Source organism: Haliotis rufescens, unplaced genomic scaffold, assembly GCF_023055435.1.
Source record: "Haliotis rufescens isolate VD_foot unplaced genomic scaffold, xgHalRufe1.0.p SCAF_12, whole genome shotgun sequence".
NCBI lineage: Eukaryota > Metazoa > Mollusca > Gastropoda > Lepetellida > Haliotidae > Haliotis > Haliotis rufescens.
Genome location: NW_025963802.1, coordinates 8173811 through 8194572, shown reverse-complemented (window position 1 = coordinate 8194572; position 20762 = coordinate 8173811). Strand labels below are relative to the sequence as shown.

General features: G+C 39.2%; 1 protein-coding gene across 1 annotated transcript in view; it reads right to left on the bottom strand.

The window, feature by feature from the left end:
* Window positions 1–19007, bottom strand: part of LOC124143907 (protein mono-ADP-ribosyltransferase PARP14-like) — a 31753-nt gene extending 12746 nt beyond the window's left edge. The window contains exons 1-8 of the mRNA XM_046513078.2: window positions 18878–19007; window positions 5240–5836; window positions 4117–4281; window positions 2626–2859; window positions 2043–2291; window positions 1191–1481; window positions 446–682; window positions 74–310 (exon numbers count right to left, since the gene is read on the bottom strand). Coding sequence (XP_046369034.2) covers window positions 74–310; window positions 446–682; window positions 1191–1481; window positions 2043–2291; window positions 2626–2859; window positions 4117–4281; window positions 5240–5822 — 1996 coding nt within the window. The 5' untranslated portion in view covers window positions 5823–5836; window positions 18878–19007. The remainder of the gene's footprint in view (window positions 1–73; window positions 311–445; window positions 683–1190; window positions 1482–2042; window positions 2292–2625; window positions 2860–4116; window positions 4282–5239; window positions 5837–18877) is intronic.
* Window positions 19008–20762: the final 1755 nt, after the last annotated feature.

Genomic DNA, 20762 nt, shown 5'->3' with positions numbered 1-20762 from the left:
AAAGATATGATATGCATGTACTGAAAGCACAATTCGTATAGGCTGACAAATCGTAATCTCAACGTATACATACCTGAACTTTTCTTGAATCTGACAACAGCCAACTCTTCTGATAGATTCAAAACCACCTCCTCCACCTCCCCACCTCCACTTCTTTTGCTATTTTCAAAGTACATGGAGACGGCATCCTCGGTTGTATTCTCTGGAATGTTTCTAATTGTGATGCTGGTAGTCTGTGGAATTTCTCTGATCTTCAGACTTGCCTTCATAAACTCTCTCTTCATGACCAATTCACTCAACTTTGTGAAATCTGAAAGAAAATGATAACTTTTTATCATTGAGCAATATATATAATTCATTTGGAACTTACAGTTTGAGGAATACATTGTGCATCAATTATCTCATGTTCAAACTTTCTTCATGTGCATGTGTTATTATGAAATACCTTTGAACTGTTCTGTAAAGAACACTAGAATATCTCCTTCTTCTTCCCCATAAAGGAATTTATCTACAGTATGCTGAGTCCTGGCCTCCAGAAAGTCTCTTATGTTGTCTTCAGACGCCCCGTCAGGGACTCCAGAGAGGAGGACCTTGTCCCGATACATCACTGCAGGAACTGACATCTTCACCTGCAGCTCCCGGTCCCCAAGCTTGTGCTGACGAGCGGCAACCTTCTCAGCCACTAAAACATGAAATAATATAGGTATATTATGTATGTGATATAGTCGGAATTGCACAATCGACTCTGCTTCATGCAGAGATTTCTATTTGATACAGAAAGGGTTTTGTCGCTTTATTGGCACATTAAGTTATGTCCATTTAGGCAGCGTAATGCAGCCTTATTATTAAACCAGTATGTCCTCCAAACTGATACACTTCTTTGACGTGTCAATGACCAATAGGTTCCTGTGTTTTATAAGGTGAGCACTTATCTTGCCTTTGCATGTGTTTGCGATGGGTGGTACTGGTTGGACAGGTTTCACTCAACTTTTTGCGAACATTTGGTATCATCACTATTTGATATTGTTTCAGTATTAAACACATGCTCTATATGTAGTTATTATTGTACAATCGACATCCATGAGAATTCCTATGATTGTAGAAATGGCTTATTTGCACCATAATGTTTTTTGTACCTTCTTTGAAATATAACTAGAAAAAATGCAATTATGAAAACATTTCAATGTTACCTTGATGATCTTCAAATGTCATCACGATGACGCCCTTTTTATCATCACGAGTGAACGTTTCAACGGGTCCTCCACCAGATTTACGACTATTTTCAAAATACAGAGTGATTGCGTCGTCTGAAGAACTCTTACAATATCCACGGATCTCAACAGTAGCTGAAGGCTCTGTGTCTTCTTCGTCCGAGCTTTGTGTGGGTGTCGAATCTCCAAGCTCCTCTTCCCCGGCTTTGACAACTTTCAACTGCCCACCTTGGATGCCATGGGAGGGACGCTTAAGTACCCGCTCAAAAACTGTTAACATCAATTATTTCATATACTGAAGGCCCATTGATATAAGCAGGAACGAAAAGATTAAATAGTTGTGATGTTTTTTATGGCCTTTGCACGTGTTTGTGAGCGGTGCCACCGGTGGGTCAAGATACGCTAACCTTTTTGCGAACACCTGGTATCATCACTATTTCATAGTGATTCACAAACACGTGTCCATGGTATTGTTTGAATCGAACAATCGACTCCGATTTTGACATTGATTCCTTATAACTATGGAAAGGATTTTGTTGCTTATAATTATACTGACTTATCCCTCTGACAAGAAACTGAGCAAGTCACTCCTTTGACACCATTTGATAATGATGCAGAAAGAAGAGATTCAGCATTATCAAAAGGGCAGATTGGAGCGCCTTAACGTTATGTGGGGCGGTCGATAGCTCAGTGTTTAAAGTGCTAGTCTATCGCTCTAAGGCCTTGGGTTCAATTCCCAACAGTGGTACACTCTATGAAGCCTATTGTTGATGTCCCAATCGTTATGGCCCCAATAGTAAGCAAACGTTTTTTACCCGGAGAACATCCTACCTTTCTCGGTTTTGAAGGTGATGTACATGATGCCCTTTTCTTTGTTGACTTCCCTTTGCTCTATTTCACCACCGCCAGACTTCTTCTTAGATTCAAAGTACATCTCGATGGTGTCCATATCTAGCTTGGAAAAACCAGTGACAGCAATGGTTCTTGGCTTGACTGTCTTCCTCTGACGCGGCTTGTCAAGCATTACTGTGACGTCACTACCGGCAACGCTGTGTGATCTTGCTACGACTCTCTGGGCAACTGAAACAGGCATTGACATAACAAGATTTTTTTATTCCAAATAAATCTTCTTTTTAAAATGTGTGGTTTGCCATTGGCCCTACAGCAATTATTTTGAAGTCGTGCCTTATTCACGAAATATACAAATATCATTACACAAAAGGTAAACTCCTCATTTGTTGATTCGATGTAATAAACAGAGATTAAGATCCATATAACAACTAGCCACCTGTTGTCTTACGTCTCACTCATGGCATCCTGTAAGTGGACCAGAGGAAACAGTTATGATCGTATGAGTACTCACAAGATTTTGAAAGGGAATCACAGTGAGTGAAGTGTATCACAATGTCATTACCTCCATCTTCCTTGAAGGTGATGTGTGCAATGCCCTTCTTTAACGTCATCCTTTCTATCTCCCCTCCTCCTGATCGCTTGGTACTCTCAAAGTACAACTCCAGCGTATCCTCAATGACAGAGGAACCAAACCCCGTCACCACGATGGTATATATTCTGGATATGTCGTAGAGACACGCCTTCAGTGTGTGTCCACTGTGATCATGTGTCTCCCTACTGGCCACCCGTGCTGCGGCTGAACAATATACATTCAACATGAGTATAATATCGACTGACAAGTATTAATTGAGGTATTTGTGTATGAACACAAAAGTCACAACACAATATATTGAAGAACATATGAGGCTAAAATCTGCCTGAAAGACTAAGATGGTTTCGGGGAGTTTTATACGTAATATGAGCAAGTCCTTATCCCAAGATGAATGTCTTCGGATATTTACATGTAGGTACAGACAAACATGTGGTAAAATATTTATCTTGGTTCACAACCTTGCTAACAGCTTCTCTGGAAGTTTGAAAAATACGGATGTCTTCACTCATTTTACTCATGTACTTGTACAAAAGTCCAAAATCTGTTCCCTATTTTCAATAAATATGTCTTTTGTGTGTACAAACAGCAATAAATGACACATGATTAATGATCAAGCACAGAAGGTGTACAGTCAACTGTCGAGTACACCATGTACTAAACGAAAGGTATGTAGATTCACTGGTATGAGTGAGTGAGTGAGTGAGTTAGGTTCAACGCCGCTTTCAACAGTATTCCAGTGATCCCAAAGGTGTTCAATCGGTGACATGTCGGGAAATCTGGCTGTCCAGGGCAATGTAATGACACCTTGCTGCCTCAGACCGTCCACAGCATCAAGAGTGGGTGAGTTGGGTTTAACGCCGCTTTTAACAGTATTCAAGTCATATCACGGCGTGTCAGCTTAATGTGGGAGGAAAGCCCTAAGTGATGCAGGTCTCAGACGTTTACCACTTTGGTGAAACCCACGAGCACGGGTATGGTTCTGACAAACCTAGAAACAATCGGGGCGAACCGGGATTCGAACCCACAATCATAGGTTTCTGGCGTGCCCAAGGGACGCAACTCTGCACAGCGAATCGCGGCGCCTTAGACGACTGGGCCTCCGTGCCCCCAGATTCACTGGTTTGCAGATTTATTTGCATGCAGCAATTCTGGATATTTATTCAGCTGTCGACTTGTCAATGGTATAATGATTAGAATTTCATGAAAGTGAACGTGTGTTTGTCCGTCCGAATCTACAGTAATGAGATAAATCCTGGTTAATGGATGAAGAAAATATTATCAATGTTTATTGGCAAGTCATATTTATCATAATACATACAAAAAAGGAATGAGGATTTCTGGATTGTATTAGCGGCTTGTGTATTACCTACAGGTAATTTTTTTCATAAGCTCATTCTATGGATATGTCATTGCTTTGTATGACATACTTATACCACTCACACACACGGTGCTTCACAGTACCTTCACAGTCTTGGAATGTTAGAAGTGCTGTGCCTTCAGCCAGGTTAAGTTCAATATCTTCCACGTCACCCCCACCTGACCGTTTCTTGCTCTCAAAATACAATTCCAGGGTCTCCTTTGACATACTCTTGTGAATTCCCTCGACCAAAACAGTCTTGGGAGGATCTAAAAATAATAATAATAATAATAATAATAATAATAATAATAATACAACCAGTAAAGTTCAAGTCGTCGTAGGTATGGCGATATAATGTCACTCATAATATGTGACCCTCCATGGAATAAGTAACCTTATGGGTGAAAAATCACATTTTGACTTCTTATATTATCTTAAAACTGACGTATTTTCGGAAATGAAAATACAATTCACAAGCCACAATTCATATGTAATCAAACATTTGGACGAACTTTCTAACAAATCCCCTTTTCAGTCTTGAAATAATAACTGTTGTAATAATTTAGATATAGCAGCTGATTAAAAGAAAGTAGAAAGGTATTCTCAAATGTATTGAAAAAATGTTTTTAGTACATTACTTACTAACAAGAGAAATATATTTTAGATATTAATGTACAGTCCTCATACATGGCGATTTTTACGGAAGTAAGCTGACGTCAAACGTCTTTCTATATGACGTCACAGCACAAATGTATCCTAGCACCCACAAGGTCCCTTTTCTCCTGGCTTGACAAATATGTAGTCGAGTCACTATTGAACAGTATATCAAGAAGCAGAGTATTGAAAACCTTCACAAGCTTAGTATTATGGGATCGCAATCTTCAATATGAAAAAAAACGATTAGGAATCACATGCAGATAGATGGAAAATACTAAATCTGTGTGTGCAATTTTGACTTAACACAGGTGCTCTGAGAAGAATTTCGTAAAATGAATGTTATACACATGAAAAAACTTCTTATGACATTTAGCTGCAGCGGAGAATTATTGTCATCTCTTTCAAATAAACCACGTTGAAAGACAATTGTAGACTGTGGCGTCATTTTTATTGTAACGTCATTTAAAACCAAACATTAATAATGTTCTCATTACGTCATCATTGACGAAATGATTATTATAAAAGCGCTGCTTGTGGGTTTGGATCAATCTCGATGATAGAGAATGGTACCTTTTGTATCTCCAGGATCTTCTCTAGGACCTCCTCCAGGATCCGATGTCTCACGCCTTGGGCTGTCTCCACCGTGTTGATCTGAAGCGTACCCACTTGAGGATCTTTTTGCATACGGTCCCCGTGCTTGTCCTTGTTGGGACCCCATATGCGGGTGCTGCGGGGATGGTGTATTGTAATAACCAGTCTGAGTGTGCTGACCCTGTGCCATCGGGCTTCCCTGCCCATAAGCTTCCGAACGACCAGGAAAGGAACCCTGAGCTCCATATTGAAACTGTTGAGGAAAGTATCCATGGCCGTGTTGATATGTAGGCATGTTTGAAGGATGTTGGGGGTAGTTTCCACCTCTGGAATTTGATCCTGGGGTTGGCGGATATCCACCGTACCTTTGGTAGAATTGCGACTGAGCCTGGGGATCACCTGTGTGTTGGCTTGGGGGTGCCGGTATTCCCTGAGCATACATTGGAGGAATCTGAGCATGACTTCCATGCATGGGTTGCTGCTGGTAGCCACCAGGTGGCGATGTTGGAGCAGGAGTGTTGGTCCTCCTGTTGGTCCGACTGTCATCCGAAGACTCGGCCATTGTGACGCCGCAACCTGTTGCAGGTATTAATCAACAGTTTACGTTATCATTGGGTAAACCATACATGTTTATATGTCAAAGGCATATGTTATGAAAACTTGCTTCAGTTAAATGATAAAAGTACATATGAACCAGATATACCGTAGAATATATGGAGATTATTATACGATTATGTGTGGCATTCTGATTTTACGAAAAGAGTATCAGAATACTTGTATTTCCCGAGCGAGAGCGAGGGTAATACATGAATTCTTACGCAAGTTTCTCAAAATTAGTATGACACACATGTGAGTGTAACAATTCTTTATTACCTATAATTTCTCAATCCTTTTGAGTTCCCCTTACAAAACCTGCAGTGATCACCATCGCTGTTCCAGAAAACCACAATTTGTCGAATGACGTTAAATATCTTCAGCTTTGACGTCGTTTCTGGTATGACGTCATTCCGACCTTACATCACAATAAGATTCGAATGACGTAAACACTGTCGCCCGGATGACGGAAACAATACACTGGGCCGCGAGAAGTGATATTTGCATTATAGGTGCACAGACGACTTTTATTAACTCGGTTAAATCTATCCCTATGGGAAATAACACGAATTATTACTTACCCGTGAAAAGATCACCCGTTTAATAAACATACAGCTGTATTACACATTGTGTAATACTTACTTACTTACTTACTTTGGAGATTTAACGTGCGCTTTCCGACTGATGCGTATTTCGCACACGGAATTGTGTAATACCAAAACGCGTGCTTATGTACTCTCGGAACATGTTTCACGAACAAATATTGAAAGCTCTCAACATACCTTGGCTTATTCAACGACATTGTGTGTGGAGATAATAGATCACTGAGAGGAGCTTATGCACACTCGATGACCCCAGCAACCTTGTTGCTAGGCTGACGTCACATGGCATTGTTTCGCCGAAGGAACTTGCAACAAAATTCCACAAATTACGTCATCGGGTATTGTGACGTGATTGTAAACTTTGAGGTGCAAGGCCCCGTTCCACAAGGCGATCCTACTGTAGCGCAACGACAGTCGTTGGTCTAAGTTAAAATATGTGAGTTGCGATAACCTTAACGCTACGATAATTTTGTGGAACGGACGCCTGAATTCTAAAGGTGGACCGTTGTATGGTATTAAATTCATACGTTTCAACTTTTGACGTGTTTGAAGTATTACTCAACTCAATCCAACTCAATTGGATTATGCCGTGGATCGTGTAGGTGTCAGCCTATTCACACTCGAGAGGATAATTCTAAAAACGTTATAAATGGCAAGTAATGAATAAAATACTAAACTCGCTCCCGTGTAAAACCAATTTTATGAAACTCGTGAATAGTTGTGGTATCTGACTCGCTTTCGCTCGTCAGATACCGCAACTATTCACTCGTTTCATAAAATTGGTATTACACGGAAGCGAGTTTAGTATTCTGTATTTATTACTTGCTCGTGGAGAGATGACCCGTTTAATAAACATACAGCTGTATTACACGTTGTGTAATGCCAAAACGCGTGCTGTTGTACTGTCGGAACAAGTTTCCCGAACAAATATTGAAAGCTCTCAACATCCCTTAGCTTATTCAACGACATTGCGTGTGGAGATGATAGATCACCGAGAGGAGCATATGCACACTCAATGACCCCAGCAACCCCGTTGCTAGGCTGACGTCACATGGCATTGTTTCGCCGATGGATATTGCTTCACAATTCCATAAATTACGTCTTCGGGTATTGTGACGTATTGTAAACTTTGTGGTGCAGGGCCCCGTTCCACAAGGTGATTGTACTGTAGCGCAACGACAGTCGTAAGTCTTTGTTAAAGTTGCGATAACCTTAACGCTACGATAACTTTGTGGAACGAACGCCTGAATTCTAAAGGTGGACCGTTGTACGGTATTAAATTAATACGTTTCAACTTTTGACGTGTTTTAAGTAATATTCTGTTGGAATATTCAATTGGATTATGCCGTGGATCGTGTAGGTGTCAGCCTATTCACACACGACAGTATACTTCTTAAAACGTTATAAAAATGGCAAGTAATCATTAAAATACTAAACTCGCTCCCGTGTAAAACCAATTTTATAAAACTCGTGAATAGGTGTGGTATTTGACTCATTTTCTCTCGTCAGACATCAGAACTATTCACTCGTTTCATAAAATTGGTATTACACGGGAGCTCGTTTTGTATTCTATATTTACAACGTTCCTTGTATTTAACAGGGTCACAACACCACATTCCCCCGACTTATATTACCTCCGACGTCGGTACACAATAGAGATACGCCCACTTGTCGTGAAGGCAAACTCTGTGCGGGACTAAAGTGGCCCGATATCTCACAGGCTGTCCATGCATAACGTCGGGTGTTTGAGCAGCTACTTCTCAATGCATGACACAGACACATAGGCATGTGAGTGAGTGACTGAGTTTTGTTTAACGAGTTTGGTTTAAAACCGCGGCCGTGAGAGGAAAGCCCGAAGTGATGCAGGTCTCAGACGTTTACCACTTCGGTGAAACCCACGAGCACTGGTATGATGCTGACAAATCTAGAAACATAATCGGGGCGAACCCACAATCATAGGTTTCTGCCCAAGGGACGCAACTCGCCTTAGACGACTGGGCCCCCTAGAGGCATGTGAGACACGGCTGACTTCAGTACACATACACCTGGTGACATATCAATAAGGCATAATGTCATAATGTTGTGTGGAGATTATACCATCTCATATCACTGGCGTATTGATTAGATAAAATAGTCACATGGCCGAGTATAGATTGTAGATTGTAAAGTAACGGGCAAAAGAAAGTATACAGAGTTTTCTTTTAATGTAATTAAAAGCTAAAAAACTGTTGTTAATTTTGATAATGTCTATTTTTTTTCCCTCATTCCTGCATTAGAGTGTAAAATGTAATCTGTGGCTGGGTAACTTTGTGTGAAAATAAATTAGTTCAGAAAAAACTGGTTAAGAAATGATTTTGCAACCACATGACCCTTACAATATTTCAAATGGTACTTTATTTATTTTCAAAGATGAAATGTCTAAGATACATACCCATGATCAGTTGTGTAGTATGAGAATTCTTTAAAACATTTATTTTTAAACGTTTTAAATGTAATTATATTTTTAAACATATTCCCACTAAGCACCAAGACAATTCATTGAAAAAAAATGTAATTGCTAACCTAATATATTTTCAAGTGAAAATCAAACTTGATAAACTCAATTGAAAGGAATAGTTCCATTGCCCCTCAGTACACTACTGCCTAGAAGTTCATTCCCCTTACACGCATGGGCAACGCGTTACGCAACCAGTGTGCATCGGGTTGGTCACGCGTGTGAGACCCGTGTGCAACGCGTTGCACACGGGTGTGCACCCCGTCCGCCACTCGTGTGCAACGCGTGACACACTCATTAGAGGGGGAACAAACTTTTGACCAAAGGAGGACCCGTCTTAAGCTGAACCTGGAGGTGGTAACAAGGAGAGAAAATTTTGTTAACCTGACGAAAAATGATAATACACATGTATTTCCTAATGTCTCCTTTCTTTATGTGATTTTGTGGGAATAACATGAATACTGTTGCGATTAAATAGATCTGTTTTGTTTTATACGACCATTGCTTCTAAATCCGATGGTGTTAAGAGAATACATGGTCCTGGAACATGTTATTGCAATTGAAATGCTTTTATTGTGATCTGACATTAACCGTCTGTAGTACGACTTTCAGTGATAATATGTATGAGGTTTGGCGGCGCATTGTTTTTATTGGACCCTAATTACTTTATGATGACTTGGACTCTTTATCACAGCTCCATAGCCGTGAGGCTGGAAAAGAGCAGCATGTAATTAATGAGGGTGGGTTATATCATTGAGGATACACTTGAGGGAGAGAATACTAATTACCGTACTACAGGAAGAGACCTGTAGACGTAAGCGCGGGGTTGTGTTTTAGCTGGCCGTTTGATAATGGCCGCCAGGAGAAGTGAGCTTTGCCTGCATCATCTAAAATAAATAAGAAGATACAGCAGTGTTATTTTCACGGTCTGTTGAATAAACTCCCAGCGCAACGGTCAATGTATCTTCCTTCTACTTGATCCTTGATACATCATTTTGTCTTTCACAATATATAGTATTTCAACGTACAAAGGACACTGATCTAAAGCAATTCCGCGGGAGTAGTTGTTACCTGTGCATTACTGTATTTTCCCAGTGAGTACCCGGATGATATAGCAGAAATCTAGACTTGTTCGCGACCTGTGCTCGCCATTCGTAAGCGCATTTTAATTGAAAGTAGAAGGACGTATGGTCACACTGATCAACAAAAATGAAATACAGTTTTTGAAATGTAGGTATATTTGTGGGGAGCATCGGTAATGGTGATGCAGTTTTGATAAGTCACTTGCTTGGTAATTGTGCGATCTTCGTGTACACTATTTTGACTTGCAACACAGAGTAAATATTTCACTGAACATTGCTTATTTTACCGTGTGTATATGTTTACATGATATGTTTACATAATATGATTTCACTAAGGAAATGTATTAAAACGCCTAAATATTCAGTTTATTTTACAAATTAACTGAAAAATATGTCCATCTTTATTAATATGATAACGAATTCCAAATATTTGTTTATGTTTAATACCATCACCAAGTACAATTCTGTATTGTTTGGCTTCTTTTCTTAGCATAATTAATATATTGTGATGTGTTTAAGCTCTCTTGGTCGTCTTTATCATTTTTAGTCAGTCGGTTAAATAAATGAATGGATTATTCAGTCAATTTGTAAAATAACTGAAATATTTAGATATTTAATAAATTGCCTGAGTGAATCATATTTTACACATTGACTGTAACATATACACGCTTACAAAAGAAAATACTTGTGAAAACACCGTCTATCGCGCATCGAAAAACTTCCCAACCAAACGGAAAGGAACAAGAATGATTCTGTTCAAAGCTGCAGCGAATGAATGAAAACAAAATGCAAATATCATTATAACAACCTACCAAAGTTATAATGTATCCGGGAATATCAACATACAGGAACAATATCCATTGCGTCTGCAGCTGTACAAAAATACTTATTCGATGTAAAATGTCTATGTGAGAATCAAATACTTTAATAATAATTATTTGGAAACAATATTTGGAATATATATGAAATATATTAAATTTTTTAAATATATCGTTTTTAAACGTTATTTAAATGTATCGAATAGTATAACCCGTGTTTGTTTCTTAACTGATCACTTATTTTGTTTCAATTGTTTCACATAGGTGCCAAGTTAGCTGAGAAAGCCCACGTGACAACTATTTTTATAATGTCCACGGTTCTTAAAAACATACATTGAGTTAGATAACAATGAACAACCGGTCAGTGTATTATCGGTTACCCTTTGAACAAAGTATGTTGTTTTTACATCTGTACTTCACGCCATGATATGAGTATTCCCTAGGTTTAGTAACCCTACCTTCACATGTAAACACTTACTTTTGACATATCCACTGTGCAAGATAACAGTAATTAATCAATCAACGTATTTCCTGTTGATCCTTTGATGTCTGGGAATGATCAGTTGATTTACAAAAAAAGTAAAGCAACTGATCATACATCACTTGCTGGGCTGCGACGTGCATAACTCACATTCCACCTCACTTCAAACCTGGATTTAGATTAAATAATTACCCCAGGTACAAGAAAGACCAAATTTGAACCTTTATCGGGTAATCTGAGTGGTGCTACAACTAAGTATACATGTTATAAATTCATTAACTGAGCAGCAAGTGAATTACGACAAATACAGAAGTGTAGGGTTATACCAGAAAATGTGGATGACAACAAGGGAGTAGTAATTGTATCATCCACGCAATCCGAAATCCGCAAATGCTTTCACTCAGGGATACTTTTTTATTATCAAACTGTAACAATCAGGGGTATTTCCAAATGACGACATCCGATGAGCTTTCGCCGTTATTTGTATGTTTGTTTAGGCTGAAGAAATTAATTACCATGCGCCCTTTGTTGAAATCTTCATACATCACGGGTAACCAATCAGTTTTCAAAAATGCGTAAGTTTATTTAGCTGTCCTTGCAGACTGGTAGCCCAGTCTCTTGTCACGCTCGGTTGCGTTAACGAGCAAATTGACTCACGGCAGTTAGTAAGCCAAAGCGGAAATCCAAAGGTCGTGTTACCTGAAGAATCAACCTTCATTTGCGAAATATCTACTGCTCTCAAAATCAATATTTCTCCCAATACTAAAAGTCAGAACTTTCTAACCAAGGAGTACCAGTTGAAACTGGTCGATGGCTGAACATTCCCAGGGAAGACAACCAGTGTCCACTCTGTGATTCTATCGCCGTGGATGAATTGCATTATATATTATATATTCCGATGTGAAGCTTTTCACCAACGGCGATATGAACTCTTAAATAAGCAATATCTTAAGTTTCCAACATTTAAGAAAATTATGACCACTAACAGTGTAAGAAATCTTAAAGGTCTATCTAAATTCCTTAACAATGTGTACAATACAATTGGTAAATTGTATTAGTATCCACGTATCCTATTTTTATTAAATTGTACATAATAAAAATTGTAGATAATTGTATGTCATGTTATTCTAAGAATAAATGAGTTTGAGTCCGACACCCGAGAAGAAGCCAGAGATTAGTGCCCCTTTTTGAATAGTTTACAATCATGTGTTTTACGGTTAGCTGTGTTGGCTTAAACGTATTTTTATTTCAAAAGAAATCTGGATCGGTAAACAAGCAAAACATGCTTATGTAATACCTCTCCAGGTAACAACTTAACAACAGCTGGATATATATAAGAGAGTGATGAACATAAACATACAAAATGCACAAATGAAAGCAAGCAAGTGGTGTCTTTGAAATAAGGTAATGCAGTTTTCCTTTACTACATGCATAAAATTAAGCTACTCAAACCTTTTGCTTTTGACAACTGATTTAAGAAGAGTCATGTTTGTAGAACTGCTTAACTACTGCCATGTAATATAATTTTTAGACCATACCCATGTGTGTAGAAATACACAGTGTTTCTGATATTATCGTATTTTTTAACAGTTATAGAAAAAGTGAATTGCATCTTCAAGGTGATATCCACAAGTGCAGTCTGGTATGTCTGATACATGTCGTCTAAACTTATCAGCGTTTAAGTCACTGCAGCCGAGCCTAAGGCGACAGTGGACAATTTGGCATGATCTATGAAAATATTTGAAGTCAAAATTATTAATAATTGCATCAGAACGATTAATTAAGGATTTGATTTCTTTTAATGAGCGAGCATTAGTTACTTCATCGGATAGAGGGTTCCGCAGGTTGATCATATCCAGAAGAAATGATAATAAGCATAGGACATTTGATTGTTTGTATGTTGAATCTTTTTCTAAGGTTATATTTCCTGTTATCAGAGAATTGAATATACACTTTTCAAATAATTTGGCTAAGCAACTTGTGAGTGCTACAAGTCTATAATTTGAGCATTCATGTTCATCGCTGACACTGACACCGCATCAGCCCGGCAGTGGACTTGACACAATTATTTGCGCACCGATTATATAACTCCTACAGACAGGTGGGGTGGTTGTTCAAAGCGAAACGGACGATCCCGTCTGTTATCTAATAAATGCTGTGCGGCGCCTTTGATCTTGCCTCCAACCATACACCTTAAAGTAGTAAACGACGATCAGGATGGCCTGGAAATAAACACAATTCTGTCTGCCCAAAGCATCCACAATTAACTAGAATGCTTCATATCTACAAATATATATAGAAAATAGATATTTGCCCACAGCAAATATTCATTTGCTTAATTGCATCAGTGTGGTTAATGAGAACATGTACAATGCTTTCTTACGCTTGGTGAGGCAGACTGAAATTGAACACTTTTACGTTGCACTTCTTTATTTAATCATTACCCTTTTTTACCCTAATAGTACAAGTGCTTCCCCGTGTGCGAGATAGGCTTAAGTCGGAAAGCGCACGTTATATCTCCGAGGTACCTATCTACCAGAACTCTATTTGCTGTTCTGGCAATACATAAATATATGTAAGTTACGTACATGGGGAGGCTAGATTATTTACAGCTCACAGCAAAATAGTGCAAATATTATGTTCAATAAAAGAAAACGTTGATAGATCTATAACACACTTTTTGTACTATTAAACCAACTGTGGACTTTTAAGACATTTTCGCTTATTGTAATAACATCTAGCTAACCAATCATGTCTATCTGTGAAATCCACAAGCATAGTTGCTGTCAAACCTAAAAAACATATTCAGGGAGGTCAGTTTTGATTTGCCAAGCACCTTAAGGTGAGTTTATTTTTAAACTGTCAAAAGCGATTGTCCCTTCAATACTAGTATATGTCTGGAAGCTGTCTCTCGGACTGTTATGAGTTATGATGTATTTTATGATATAACTGGGGAATGTTCAAATTAGTTGCTGTCGTTTAATCCAACGTTCTAACTGTCAACTGTCTCAACAGGATCATAGGTTTGGTTATATATCTCCTCCCTGTCTCTATGTCTTAAGTTGTTAATCGGTAACTGCGGTCCAAATGTATCAACTTATTCATCTATTGTTGCAAACTTGACTGATTTAAACATATCTTATTGATCATGAACTACTCAGTCAGTCAAGCACCTGTATCAGAAATGTAAAACCAGCCATGTTTCATGTAGTCCCAATATCACTGAAAAATGCCGATGTAACGTGACAAATAAATTTACTCACAGACAATATATTTTTCGTGAGAGTGAAGCACAATTTTATTAAAGTTTTATTAACAATTTCATAAACTATAATAATATTAATATTAAAATTCATCATCACTTGCCAAGTTTATGAAAATGTCCCCATTTGGGAGATGTCACATATAAACAAGGATTCGAACTAAGTTTGATCGTCTTTGACACTGAGGTTTATCCCCACTTTGCCAGCAAACTGCAGAAGATTAACAGTGAGTGAGTGAGCATCGATTCTATGTTTATACAAGAAAAGATGTCATGCCAAAAACGCTCACAGTAGTTAGTAAGTAAACTCACGACCTGTCATGACCTGGTTGAGTGACTTCCTCAAATGAACGTGAAAGGATTACCCACAGAGAAAGAAAGGATTAAAGTCACCCATAAATCTTATCCTAACGTAGTACTCCAACTTCTAAATGCCTCTCAAAGAAGGATTAAAATCCTAAAGATATCCTATCTACGTGGTATAGGTACTCACAACCTCTAATAATAAACTGTTACGTTTGGTATCCCCAGCAATACTCACTATGGTAATTGGGCAAATGTAAAAATCACAAACCCTAACGAGATTCTGTCTACATGGTCACACCCGGTGATTGTGAAGATCTCAAATTTTATCAACTGTCAGACAGCATGGCTGTTAATATTCATTTACAACATCCTCTTATAATTAGTATAAAAGTGTCCCACTCAAAACCTTCTTTTATTTATTTTTCAAAATACAACACAGAAAGTTGGGTGTGGGGAAATGGGACATATTCCTACGTGAAATAATGAGACATTAGTAGTGGTGACGGCTATGTCATAATTGAAGTGTCTAAAGCATAAATTTGGCGAACGAAAAACGTTATATTTGCAATCAAATGGAATGACTCGTGTGGGCAAATGAATATGTTCGCAATCCACAAACAATTATTTTATTAATGGCGAACATTTACCAACCCGCGACAATCGTGTCAACACGGGGGTTTCTTAGCAATAAACTCGCATCTAAATTCACTACTGTTCTACTGTCGGCTAGCCACAACGGCTAGACTGGACCCTAGTGGAATGGTTCATGCCATAAAAGTCTAGCAACCGAACACTAATTAAGATGGGCCGACCTTGTATTTACGGTCTGGTGAACACAGCTCAATGGCCGCTCATTAACTCAAATTTCACATCTCACTGTTTTGTTTTATTTCACTATTCATTTGATAAATTTGTCAACTTCAACTGGAACCCGGGCCCGTGTTACACGCGTGGCACACGCGTGTGTAACGGGTTGCACACGCGATTCACACCCGTTGGACACGGGTGTGCAACGGGTGTGAATCGCGTGTGCAACCCGTTGAGCACCCGTGTCACATGCGTGTTACACGCGTTCTCAACGCGTGTTAGGGGAATGAACTTTTAGGCAGTAATGTATATATAGGCTAGGACAGTAACGGCCTGATGAAATGCGTGCTGAACTGATAATATCAGTCTGATACGGGATCCCTGCCAGTGCATTGCTACTGGTTTATGTGAACTGGTCCACTCATTCATTTCCTTGAATTATGATTGTTGTGTTTTCAAGAAAAAGTTTAAATTATATACATATGGGCATGTCATAGGTTTTTAGGTATTTGTTATCACATGTGTACTTGATACTGTAGGTCAAGGCTATATCATGACCCACCATTTAAAATTCATTACAGTAACAACTGTAACAATACAATTATAGCAATGTAGGTATTCCTAGCGCAACTTGCCTGGCTATGGCTTAACATATTTTCTTCATAAGTTTGAACATGTATACATAACCTATAGAGCATTGGTTGTTTGTGACAAGGGAACGGTGTAGCAAAATAGATTGGCCAGGAACCAGAGAGTGCATACATTATGTTTGTTTTTAAGGTCACCCATTTCGGGTCAGAATAAAACCCAGTACCTCAGGGGATTGGGTGGTCCGGGTCAGAATAAAACCCAGTACCTCAGGGGATTGGGTGGTCCGGCTCAGCTCTGTGGCTCAGCCCTGGTGTGCTGTGAAGTGCTAGTCAACAGCACTGTCACATGTTACCAATTTTAGACCAATGATGTAATGTTAGCATGGTGTGTCAGAGACTTGATGAATGGCATGACAATTATGTGTTTAAAAAAATATGTAATTATAATCCTCAATAAATATCATTATCTTACGCTTATAAAATATGTCAATTAAAATTAATTCAGAATAGAAATGATAAATATTATTAATTATGATTTCTATTTGTTTGTTAGTTTGTTTAATTTGTCATCATTACGAGTCAGTCCAGACATTGCTTCGCAGCTCGTGAAAATAAGGTTTTTACAAGAAGCAGGAAATAGGTTCTATTTAGTATTTATAGAATTTGTTTCGGTTCTGTTAATTGTTTAATTTGGCATCAGAGCGATGCCCTCACACACTATAACCGGGTCTATTAAGGGTTTAGGGATACACCGACCACCAAATTGTGTTTTTAAGTATTCGAAACAAATCAAACTGGTACATAAACAAAAAATAAGTTAAACAACCATTCAATATTCTCATAGACTGAATAATCTTACAGCTTGAAATCTTTCCTCAGTCAGAAGATAGTACAACAATGCTTAGCAATTTTCAAACAAAATATAATGGCAAAAGCATTAATCACGACCGACCCACCCACTGTGAGGACCCTGATGTGATAATATAAGTAAATAATAACCACAGGGTTATGTTTCTATAAAACCCCATCTCTCTCTCCCACTCTTTTCTCTCCTTCCCTCTCTCTCTCCCTCCCCTCCATTTCTCTCCCTACCCCCTCCTTCTCTCTCCCTTCCCCTCTCCCCCTCTCCTCCATTTCTCTCCCTACCCCCTCCCTCTGCCTTCCCCTCCCCTCCATTTCTCTCCCTACCCCCTCCCTCTCTCTCCCTTCCCCTCTCCTCCATTTCCCTCCCTACCCCCTCCCTCTGCCTTCACATCTCCCCCTCCCCTCCATTTCTCTCCCTACCCCCTCCCTCTCTCTCCCTTCCCCTCTCCCCTCCATTTCTTTCCCTACCCCCTCCCTCTGCCTTCCCCTCTCCCCCTCCCCTCCATTTCTCTCCCCACCCCCTCCCTCTGCCCTTCCCCTCTCCTCCATTTCTCTCCCTACCCCCCTCCCTCTCTCTCCCTCCCTCTCTCTTTCTCTCCCTTCCCCTCCCTCCCCCTCTCCCCTCTCACACCCCCCCCCTCTCTCCCCCCCCCCTTCTCTCTGATGCTAGGACTATGTTATATGTGCCTCCACCATACGACCAATGCTGTTTGACTTGGTAATACTACACAATTTGTTTCTATTCTTATCTAAGTTTAACACTATTGATTGAATTCGAAACAACAGTTTACACAACCAGAAACTAGGGTAGCTTTATAGCACAATTCAGTGTTCGGTGTATAGGTCAGCAAGCTATTTGTACCTCGTTTTGTGTTAGTTGAGACTATGAACACAGAACGCACAGACAGATTCTACTATATGTCAGTAATGTCTTACTCTTCATCAACACAAGCTACGGGGGATAACCCTGTAGACACAGGACGTACGGATCAATAACATCGTATCTGTATCCGTAAACAATTGTACTTGCAGTTATGCTTCTATTTCCTTCTATTCATTACGAACGTACCCAGCCATTATCTAAACCATTGTGATGATGTCTCGCTATTGTTCTTGGAGTTGATGCGGAGCCAGGAATTCAATGGCCATTCCGGAAGTGCGTTTTCAACCAAAAAACCTTTCTCAACTATAATTAAGCTACATTGTAGAGAACTTGGACATTATAACAATGTTGAACTTCCTGGGAATAACAGTTAAGCAGAATTCAAAGCGAAACTAAAAGCTCCGTTGACGTATGGTCTATAAATAACACAATTACTTTATAATTCATGAATCCACCATATTCGCGTTATATTAATGACACGACCCATTCATAAATATAAACAATATCATCACATATCTTCATCTGACTTACTGTCACTTCGGATTCATTAATAACATGTAACTTACGATTCATTTATATCATGTTGAACTCGGAAATAACTTCATGACTGAAAGAAATTAAATCATTAGACGCATTCAAAATGCCTCTAAAACGTGGAATCAAAACGACTAATTCTCAAACAAAAGAATAAGGATGTTATCGTTACAAGGGGAGGATACCACCAGATCGTATAGTAATGAATGGCCTTCCCATACAGGAAAACCCTGTTCACGGCTTATACCGGCTTATTTGATGTCTTCGTGCATATCATCGCCATTACAAGAAATGTCTCACCTCTAAGGACGCCCCTTGTCTCTTCGGGAACTTCGGGTACTTGCACAATAACAGAAAATCTTTAGCAGCGACTGCCTGTTTTCAGTATTGCAGTCACAGTATAATCGTTGCTTCAAAACGAAAGCGAAAGTAGGGATTTCTCTCCACGTAATATACTGCTTGTTCATGACTAGTTGTTATCGTCCGACGCCTGAGGCGATGGCAGCATGTTTGATGCTACTAGAACGTCCATTTGGCTTCTATTAAATGTCAATATTTTTACTTAGGGTAACTAATTTATTTTATATGACGTAATACATTTCTAGACAATGAAACCGGGGCATTTTTAAGCAAATACAACAGTATCTATGACAATACGCATAATATATGTGAATACTGACATAAGAAGGATTTTTTTCAAATCAACCTTTATCATTGCTGCGAGAGTAACATAAAAAATAAAACAAATAATTTCTGAAGCGATTACTTGCTTCAATTGTTTCAATACACATACTGCGCCGTGGGGACGTTTTCGTGATTTTACGTACGTATCGATAACCTTCAAGGGCGAATTTGTAGGAATTTGAATAGCATTGACTACATATTGGACAAAAGCCTTCGCGCTGCAGCTTTTAAGCTAATAACAGTATTAAGTGAACTTTATAAAATGACGGAATATCACGAGGTCTAGAGTACGTGGTTGTGATGCGTATCAATACCAATGCGCAGTAACTCTTACTGGGCTTTAGTGATCCAATGGACTCGGGTTCGATCCTCGTCCTGAACGTTATAAGGCCTTTTTGGTCACATTTGTGTCAACATATTTGTAATCTTGTTGGTAACTAAACGGGAAATACATGCATTTTAATTTATTGAGAGTGTGTTTACATCGTTTGGTTTAACATGGAATGTGTTGTACGGAGCCTGATACTGCAGTAATCTAGACTTGCCAAACGTTATTGACTTGCATGGGCTGTATTGGATATATTTGTATCAGGGTCTGTATGACGGACTAGGAGTGTCGGTATCTGATGGGTACTCCAGTACTTAAACATAGTTCGGCTTCAGACGGGCGTCACCAGTGAGCCAGGATATTCTCACCTTTTCGCGGACACGTGTTATCACTTCTTTTTTTTATAATATTCATTCATAAACAAATGATTATGGTATGATGGGAATCGTAAAAAATCGAACTGCTTATAGCAGATATTGCTTATGATAATGGAAATTGCTTTTAGACAAACCCGAGGCTGCCACTTCAGACTCCTGTACATGACCAAGGGAGAAAACTCCCCTATTCACTTCTCTAACACGCGTGTTGCGGACATGGAAGGGAATGGTAAGTACCTGGACGCTTGTTGACTTACAGGATGCTTAGTTAAAGATTGTGGATTGTGTGGCATGTTACCATGTGTTGTCTTGTTTCTTTACTTGCTGAAATAACTCCATAATTAAAGCAGTCCAAACATCCCTGCCTTCCGTTTCATTCGTTAACCATGATCAGATGTTAGTCGGCCAGTTGTATAAGTAGTAGGTCGATCTGTCAGATTGCGGTACATGCCCCGAGACAACAAGCACCACTACATTACATTTTTCAACGAGGTGGCTCACATGCATGAATGTTAGAAATCGGCTTGAACAAACTTCTTCTTTTTTAAACACAGGCATAAATGAAGTTTTTAGGCAGTAGACTGTGGTTGGATGCAAGGGATGAACTTTTCTGAACTTCAGAAACGCGTGTCACTGAACGTACCGAAGTTGTAGATAAAGGCTTTATTCGACCCCGAGCACCTGCTGACGCGTAGCTTTAAACAAGTCCGTCTATGGCATAGGCACGTCTCACCGTTGGTACTAAACCGGGAAAAAGAAAGCATAAACCCATGTTTGAGAGAAATGGTTATTCGAT